Source organism: Pagrus major, chromosome 2 (genome assembly GCF_040436345.1).
Source record: "Pagrus major chromosome 2, Pma_NU_1.0".
NCBI lineage: Eukaryota > Metazoa > Chordata > Actinopteri > Spariformes > Sparidae > Pagrus > Pagrus major.
In genome coordinates, this window is record NC_133216.1 from 627,550 (window position 1) to 637,549 (window position 10,000).

The 10,000-nt window shown below is 43.7% G+C and overlaps 1 protein-coding gene across 1 annotated transcript in view; it reads right to left on the bottom strand.

The window, feature by feature from the left end:
* Nucleotides 1–6,229: 6,229 nt before the first annotated feature.
* Nucleotides 6,230–10,000, bottom strand: part of clrn1 (clarin 1) — a 3,930-nt gene continuing 159 nt past the window's right edge. Inside the window, exons 1-3 of the mRNA XM_073491675.1 lie at nucleotides 9,907–10,000; nucleotides 7,131–7,310; nucleotides 6,230–6,774 (exon numbers count right to left, since the gene is read on the bottom strand). The exon at nucleotides 9,907–10,000 is cut by the window's right edge and continues 159 nt beyond it. Of these exons, the coding sequence (XP_073347776.1) occupies nucleotides 6,509–6,774; nucleotides 7,131–7,310; nucleotides 9,907–10,000 (540 nt within the window). The 3' untranslated portion in view covers nucleotides 6,230–6,508. The remainder of the gene's footprint in view (nucleotides 6,775–7,130; nucleotides 7,311–9,906) is intronic.

Genomic DNA, 10,000 nt, shown 5'->3' on the forward strand with positions numbered 1-10,000 from the left:
ACCTGAAGGGCCTTGGATGTAAGATTTGTAGCAAACTGTAACAATCCAGGAGACACCATTGGGAGCATTATAAGAAAGTTTAAAAGTTATGGTGCTGCTGCAAACCGGCCGGCCGCGAGAGAAAGAGCCCTCAGCAACTTAATCAGGACAACTAAGAAAAACCCCGTGTTACTGCAAAATGCCTACAGGATGACCTGAAGGACTTCCTCGCCGGACTCCAACACGCACTCCACTCTGACCACGACGAGCATCAAAGGTGGACTGCAGTATGCCAGGAGGACTTTGGATAAGGCTGCAGAGTTTTGGGAGACACTTCTATGGACTGATGAAACTAAACTGGAACTGTTTGGACACATAGACCAGCGGTATGTCTGGCGTGAGAAAGGCCAGACTGATGACCAGAAGAATAGCATCCCCACAGTCAAGCATGGAGGTGGGTCACTGATGATGTGGGGATGATTTCTGCTGCAGGAACTGGAGATCTTGAGCGTGTACCTGACATCATGGATCCTCAGGAACACCAGGCCCGTTTAAGAAGGAATGTGATGCCTTCTGTTGAGAAACTGAACCTTGGTGATGGAATGGGATGTCCCGGAGTGGCCTTCTCAGGCCTGGACTACACGAATACGATATATTCCTAAACGCACATTTTTCTGTCCAATTGTCTCTCAACCATACGAACACGGCGATTTCACCCACATAAACGGAGATATTTTTAAACGGATAAAAAAGTGGAGAAATAAAAAAATATCCGATTGAGTGGATCCGTGTAGCGATGTTAAACGGAGCTGGTGTTGACGCGATGACGTCAAGCGCCTATCGACAAGCCGTTCGCACATGCGCATTGAAGCAAAACGGTTGTCAACTACAATGGCCGACATGTACCGGGCTATCTATGTGTGCTTTGCACTTTTAGGTCTCATCTCAGCTCCACACATGAACGTAACGTTGTTGCAACAACTCCACTTCATCGTCAGTCCACACAAAAAACTCTATTTTCGTTTTCTTCGCCATAACTTCTTACCCTAACTGCTGCCGTTTGACTGCTTCTTCTGGACCGTTTGACTGCGCATGCTCATAACGTTCTTCTTCTGTGGTATTTTACATTTTGCTAATCGCCACCTATCGGCCGGGCATGGCACTGCAGGCTTCAGAGGCGATCATTTTCAGTTTTGCCTCTTCGTATGGACAGAGATATTTCTGTGGTGTGGACAGAGTTTTTTTTTTAAAATTAAGACGAAAATATCCGCTTAGAAAAATATCCATATACGTGTAGTCCAGGCCTCAGTGACCAGATTTGAACCCTATTGAAAATCTTTGGTGGGATTTAAAGAAGGCAGCTGCAGCACAGAAGCCTTCAAACATCATTGAGCTGGAGGCTTCAGCACGTGAAGAACGGGCCGAGGTTCTAATAGAAAGCTGAAGGAAGCTGGTCAGCACCGAGAACACTTACTGGCAGTTATAAAGGCTCACAACAACAACAACAACAATATTAATAATAATAACAACAACAACAATGCATCTTCTGTGAAAAGATTTAACTGAGTTCTCAAAATAACTCAAATATATCAAAACATTTATTTTGTTGTTTGAGGCTTTTTGTCATATTTTCATTAACCGTGATTCACTGTTAATGTCTTTTAGAGTGAAGGGCTGAATCATTCAGATTGCAACTGTATGTAGATAAAAAGATGCTAAGATGTAAACATGATTGATTGACAGATGTAAACATGATTGATTGACAGATGTAAACATGATTGATTGATATTATAATAGATGTGTAAACGTTTGGACTCTTAGATGAATATACAGAAACATACTCACGATGTGCTGCTGTGACTGCAGCCTGCAGAGAAGACGACACCTTATTGATCTTTAATTCAAATAATCAGTTAAATGATATTATTAATAATCATCTGTGAACTTCCCTCCTCTGCTGCAGCTCAGACACCTGGACCAGGATCTGCTGTAGCTCCGCCCCCTCCTGAACACACACACACACACACACACACACACACACACACACACACACACACACACACACACACACATTATAAAGACGTTTTGAAACATTTAAAATTAGAATAAAATCAATAAAGTATATCAGAGAAGTTCATACGTCACCTGCTGCTCTGAGCTCATGTTCTGTTCAGAACTTGTCGGTTCTGTACAGAACGAAATGAAAACATGAATGTGTCAGAACATTCTCCTGCTGGACCTCGTTCACCTGCTGAACCTCGTTCACCTGCTGAACCTCGTTCACCTGCACTCTGTTTGTGTCAACGACAATATTAATTATTGATATGATAGTTTGTGTCACAACAACAGAACCAGGACCAGGCAGAGTGTGAAGTCATTAACAGAACCAGAACAGAACCAGGAATCTTTCTCAGGATTCATTTCTTTAATTTTAACATCCAGAATCAACAGAATACTAACCCTAACCCTTTTAACCATCAGTCAATAAAATCAGAGCTGCAGTCAGCTGATGGATGATGTCATTAATTTGAACACAAACAACTGAAAACTGAACATGTGGATGTTCTGATGTTCTGATGTTCTGATGTTCTGGAGCTTTAAAGTGACATCATCCTGTTAAACTTTATAAACTATAAAACTATAAAATCATCTGTTAGTTCAGAGAGTTCTTACCTGCAGCCGCCAGACTGGAGCTTCACCTGAGACACACACACACACACACACACACACGCATATACACACACACGCACACATACACACACACACACGCATATACACACACGCACACATACACACACACACATGCGCATACACTCATATACACACACGCATACACGCACACACACACACACGCACACATACACACACATGCGCATACACACACACGCATACACACATACGTACACACACACGCATACACATACACACACGTACACACGCGCACACACACGTACACACACGTACACACACACGCACACACACATACACAGTCTCAGTCATAAATCATGTATTTTAATGAAACAGATTTTTTCATGTGAACTTTATTGGTCATGTGACTCGTTGACAGACTGGATGGATCAATAATAACCTGTTAAATGTTGATCACATGAATATGATCAATAAATGAGCAGTGATGTTGCTGAGACACACAAACTGTTTATAGATGAACACATGGATCATTAACTGAGAACTGTAACTTGAACCAGCTGTTGTGTCAGTCTGCCATCGTCTGGATCAGATCCTGGATCAGATCCTGGATCAGATCCTGGATCAGATCCTGGACTTTAATTGGTTGTCTATTGAACGAGACACCGTCATCAAACACATGATGGAGACAACACGACACCGCCCCCCTGCAGGACCGGTCCAGGTCCTCTTCAGACCGGATTGTTTCATTCTTTGTTCTGTCAACACGTCCACGTCCAAATCTCCTGATGAGACGGACGGACAGTGTCGGTGTCACTGCAGGGGACGAGACGAAGAAAGACCTCCTCAACTTCCTGTCCACCTCCTCCAGAGTCCACAAGACCAGAACACAAAGACTCGGAGACAAACAGAGGACAGAGGTCCGTGTTGTCAGAGTCACACAACATTAATACAGCTTCACTGTCTTTAAAGGAGCAGTTCACCCAGTTATCTCCTCCTGATGATATAAAGTCAGGCTCAGCCATCATCTCCTCCTGATGATATAAAGTCAGGCTCAGTCATCATCTCCTCCTGATGATATAAAGTCAGGCTCAGCCATCATCTCCTCCTGATGATATAAAGTCAGGCTCAGTCATCATCTCCTCCTGATGATATAAAGTCAGGCTCAGCCATCATCTCCTCCTGATGATATAAAGTCAGGCTCAGTCATCATCTCCTCCTGATGATATAAAGTCAGGCTCAGCCATCATCTCCTCCTGATGATATAAAGTCAGGCTCAGCCATCATCTCCTCCTGATGATATAAAGTCAGGCTCAGTCATCATCTCCTCCTGATGATATAAAGTCAGGCTCAGCCATCGTCTCCTCCTGATGATATAAAGTCAGGCTCAGCCATCATCTCCTCCTGATGATATAAAGTCAGGCTCAGTCATCATCTCCTCCTGATGATATAAAGTCAGGCTCAGCCATCATCTCCTCCTGATGATATAAAGTCAGGCTCAGTCATCATCTCCTCCTGATGATATAAAGTCAGGCTCAGCCATCATCTCCTCCTGATGATATAAAGTCAGGCTCAGCCATCATCTCCTCCTGATGAGCTCAGTCCACAGAACATTTCTGGAGCTTCACCATGTCAAACAAGTGTTGGCCCACATCATCAACATCTGCTTCTATTTTATGTCAACAATAACATCATGAGCAACATAGTCAGACCTCTCAGCTCAACTCCACCTGGCTCCTTATTCTAGTTCCCTGATTGGTCACACGAGGCATCAGTGTACATGTATTACACAACTCCATGCAGCTCGTCTGCTGTGATCACAGAGATCAACCTGATCTGAGGAGACCATGTTAAACCCTCTACATGCGGTCGAGCTCGTGCTAACACTGTTAGCTCAGCAGCTACAGTGAAGAGTTCAGCTCATAAAGGTGTAAATAAAGTCCAGACAGCTGATGGTTCTGGTTGGTTTGTCGGCAGGATTACAAAAAAACTGCTGAACAGATTTCCTCTAAACTCTAACTTTTAGTGCAGATCCAGACGAAGGGTTTATATTAATATATATTATATATAATATATATTAATATATATTATATATAATATATATTAATATATATTATATATAATATATATTAATATATATTATATATAATATATATTAATATATATTATATATAATATATATATTATATTATATATTCTCATCTCAACTCATTATCTACCGCTTTTTCCGTGAGAGTCGCGGGGATGTTACCGCTTTATCCCCTTTCAGGGGGTTGCGGGGGTTACTGGAGCCAATCCCAGTTTCTCTATGGGCGAAGGCCAGGGTACACCCCCTGGACGAGCTCATCGCAGGGCCCTTTCTGATGGCAGGGGCCGCCACACAAGGTGCCATCTGCACATCAGGAGCAATTTTGGGGTTCAGTATCTTGCTCAAGGATACTTCGACATGTAGCTAAGTTCCACCCAGGGGAGCCGGAATATATAATATATATATAATATATATATATATATATATATATATATATATATATATATATTATATATATATATATATATATATATATATATATATATATAATATATATAATATATATATATATATATTATATATATTATATATAATTCATGGATCAGGTGTGTTTGTGTGGCTGGTATCTATGAGTAAATATTAAAGGGGACTAATGGGTGGAGGTATACGCTCTACTGAGTGTCATTCTAATTATTTCTGTCATCTTATTGGTTCACAAATATGTTGGTGTTGACACGGCAACAACATTTAGACCCTGAAGTCAAATCTGACATGAGGAGGAGCTCTCACACACACACACCACACACACACACACACACACACACACACACACACACACAGACACACACACACACACAGACACACACACACACACCGACACACAGAGACACACACACAGACACACACACACTGACACACACAGAGACACACACACTGACACACACACACACTGACACACAGAGACACACACAGAGACACACACTGACACACACACACTGACACACAGAGACACAGACACACACACAGAGACACACACACTGACACACAGAGACACACACAGAGACACACACACACACTGACACACAGAGACACACACACACAGTCACACACACAGACACACACACACTGACACACACACATATTGAACACACACATGCTGACACAGAGACACACACTGACACACTGACACACACACACAGACACACAGAGACACACACACACTGACACACACACAGTCACACACAGACACACACACAGTCACACACACAGACACACACACACTGACACACACAGACACACACACACAGTCACACACACAGACACACACACACTGACACACACAGACACACACACACAGTCACACACACAGACACACACACACTGACACACACAGACACACACACACAGTCACACACACAGACACACACACACACACACACACACACTGACACACAGAGACACACACACACGATATAAAACAGTAAATAACGACTTGAACTTTTAATATTCTGTTTTCATGTGAATCATTTTTCAAAGATCATTTCTGATTGTTTGAACGTTTATTGATGAGCTCAGTGATCAGAGGAGAGAATATCAGATTATTTATGAAATCATTTTTTATAACGTGATTTATTTCACTCGATCAATAATCATCAATCATCTTAATATAAAGTCAGTTTGTCACTGTGACAGTCACGTTTGGATCAGAACATATAGGTGAACTGAACTTTAACGCGTGGATCTATAAAATATTCAATAATCAAAGTTAGCTGTGTCGACACGTGTAACATCCAGTCTCTCTCCGTCCCTCTGACAGGAAGTGATGAGTGCTGACCCATCAGACCCTCAGGTGTGTCAGTACATGAGGTCGGCCGCCCCCCCGCTCAGGTCCGTCTCTTTGCTGTCCTGAAAAGGAAACTGGACTCCGGCCAGTCTGATGAGCAGGAGGTTGAGTCCGTGGAGGAGGAAGACGAGGAAGAAGAGCCAGAAGCAGCGGTCGTAACGCTCGCTGTACGTCACGAACACAAAGTTCACCTCGTTGAAGTTGGCGATCCGACGGGACAGGTGATGAAGCTTCACCTCTGACGCAAACAGGATCATCACCAGACAGCTGCACGCACCTGAGGACAGACGGGACGTCACTGCAACACACTGTCGATAAAGTTTATATTTGTATATGTCAAACACTGTCGATAAAGTTTTATATAATAAAGTATCTTTAACCATTAATCTTGAACCACAAGAAGTTCTTCTGATGTCTGAGCCTGAAGATGAAAGATGTCCAACATTACACTGTAAAAACTTTAATTTACTAACTTTAGTTATTTTGAACCCTGTCTGGACGTCAGCTGGACGTCACCTGGACGTCAACAGTGAACGCTGAAAAACTTTCATTCGGGCTCCACTTTCTGAAATGTTTCTGCTCAGTGGGATTATCTGTATGTGATGATGATGATGATGATGATGTGTGTCTCACAGCTGATGAAGGTCCACAGGTAAAGTCCCATGGGGCCTTGCAGCGTCTCGTAGGGTCGGCCGAAGGCGTTGAAGAAGAAGAAGCCGGTGGCTACGGAGGAGAAGAGGACGACAACACCACAGAAGAAGATGACAGTGACGTGGAGGCCTGCTGGGATGGCGCTCAGCAGGTCGGGGAAGACTGTGAGAGAAACCAGAGAGAGGAAGAGTGATGAAGAGTGATGAAGAGGAGGAAGGTCAGAGAGGAACCACAGGAGGAAACTGAAGCGCTCTGACTCTTCTTCTTCTTCTTCTTCTTCTTCTTCTTCTTCTGCTGCTTTATTTAAGTTAAACAGAAGAAGAAGAATCTGAGATCAACCTGCTGCTGATTCATAACGAACCTTAACGAGCCCACAGTCCTGTCAGCAGACGAGCTTCAGCAGAGAACAGAGCCACTCTGTGTCCTCACCTCGTTACAGATCGGATCAGTCAGGCAGAACAGAAGCTCGTTAGTGAAGGTCCACTGCTCTCATTAACTGGGACAGTCAGCACTCTGTGCTGGACCACAGTCAGTCCTGTTGTGAACCACAGAACATGTTTCCTCATGTTAAACTCTGCGTCTGTGTCAGTCACAGCTGTGTTTGGACTCGTCTGTCTCCACCATCACTGATGATGATGAGACCTGACAGCTCTGTTACCTGCTGTCCTCACAGGTGAGCAGAGATCTGAGTTAACTCCACAGCCGCTCCGTCACACATGAACCACAAAGAGATCAACTGGGTCTCATCAGGAACCGACTCAGTAAACTAGAATCCTTCTCTGCCTGTAGTTCAGCTGTAGGACCAGAAACATGTCCTCAGTTTGAATCAGTTATAAACCTGCTGATGAAGTCTGTGAACCTTCATCCTCTGGTCTCTGTGGGACTGGACTGGTCTCTGAGGGTCTGTCCTGGTCTCTGTGGGACTGGACTGGTCTCTGAGGGTCTGTCCTGGTCTCTGTGGGACTGGACTGGTCTCTGAGGGTCTGTCCTGGTCTCTGAGGGACTGGACTGGTCTCTGAGGGTCTGTCCTGGTCTCTGTGGGACTGGACTGGTCTCTGAGGGACGGGACTGGTCTCTGAGGGACTGGAGTGGTCTCTGAGGGACTGGACTGGTCTCTGAGGGACGGGACTGGTCTCTGAGGGACTGGAGTGGTCTCTGAGGGACTGGAGTGGTCTCTGAGGGACGGGACTGGTCTCTGAGGGACTGGAGTGGTCTCTGAGGGACTGGACTGGTCTCTGAGGGACTGGAGTGGTCTCTGAGGGACTGGAGTGGTCTCTGAGGGACTGGACTGGTCTCTGAGGGTCTGTCCTGGTCTCTGTGGGACTGGACTGGTCTCTGAGGGACTGGACTGGTCTCTGTGGGACTGGACTGGTCTCTGAGGGACTGGACTGGTCTCTGAGGGACGGGACTGGTCTCTGTGGGACTGGACTGGTCTCTGTGGGACTGGAGTGGTCTCTGAGGGACTGGACTGGTCTCTGTGGGACTGGACTGGTCTCTGAGGGACTGGAGTGGTCTTACTTTTATATAAACACATTCAAGCATCAATAATTATGATCCAACAATATAATAGTGTATATATGTATGTATATATATGTATATAGGGTCAGGCTCAGTGACCACAAACTAACAATCGAAACAGGAAGACACAAAAAATCATGGCAACCAAAAGACAACACAACATGTGGTCACTGCTGGACAGGTGAGGCTGAGACAGAGATGCACTTTCTCCTACAATGTAAAGCATTCAACGAAAGCAGGAACATTTATTTTAACAAGTTCAACTCTGTAATCTCAGAGTTCAAAGAGCTGAACCACCTCTCAACATTAAAATACTCCTGGGAGAAGGAGACAGGGCATACCTGCTGCCCAATATGTGTCACCATGCACACCTGAGACACACACACACACACACACACACACACACACACACACCTGCTGCCCAATATGTGTCACCATGCACACCTGAGACACACACACACACACACACACACACACACACACACACACAGGCACAGGCACACACACACACACACACACACAAACATACACAGGCACACACACAAACATACACACACAAACACACACACACACACACTGTATATACTGTATATATAATTAATGTAAATCAATCTTGGTTTTGTGTTTGTGTTGTTATTTGTTGTGTTCTATATATACATATATATATATATATATATATATATATATATATATATATATATATATATATAATATAAATATATATATTATCTAATTATCTAATTTATATATATATAAATTAGAGAATAGAATAGAATATATATCATTTTGAAGTACTCCATTATGTATAAAGAGTACTTTTACTTATGGCACTTTAGAACATGTTAAGTTATATAGGTACTGTATATTTTCAAGCTAATACTTTAGTGCTTTTAAGTAAAAAAGTAATGCATTACTTTAATTTGTAACAGAGTATTTGTACACTGTGGGAATATGACGTCATCAATGATTATCTGATTTATACGAAATAGAAAGAGTAGAAGAAGAAATACACGAGTAAAGTACAAGTACCTCAGACCAGCTGATTGCACGTGCTGATATGACGTCATACAGTACAGCATATGACGTGTGTTTGAAGCTGCTGTGAATAATTAACAGGTGTGTGAGTACAGGTGTAAATAATGAATGACCACCTGTGTGTGTGTGTGTGTGTGTGTGTGTGTGTGTGTGTGTGTGTGTGTGTGTGTGAGAGAGAGAGAGAGAGAGAGAGAGAGACACTCACAGGTGAAGCGGGACGCTCGTCCTCCCAGCCCGCAGGTCTTCACCCTCTGGCCGGCCCACAGTCCGTAGCTCAGCTCTCCCAGGAACTTGTCCAG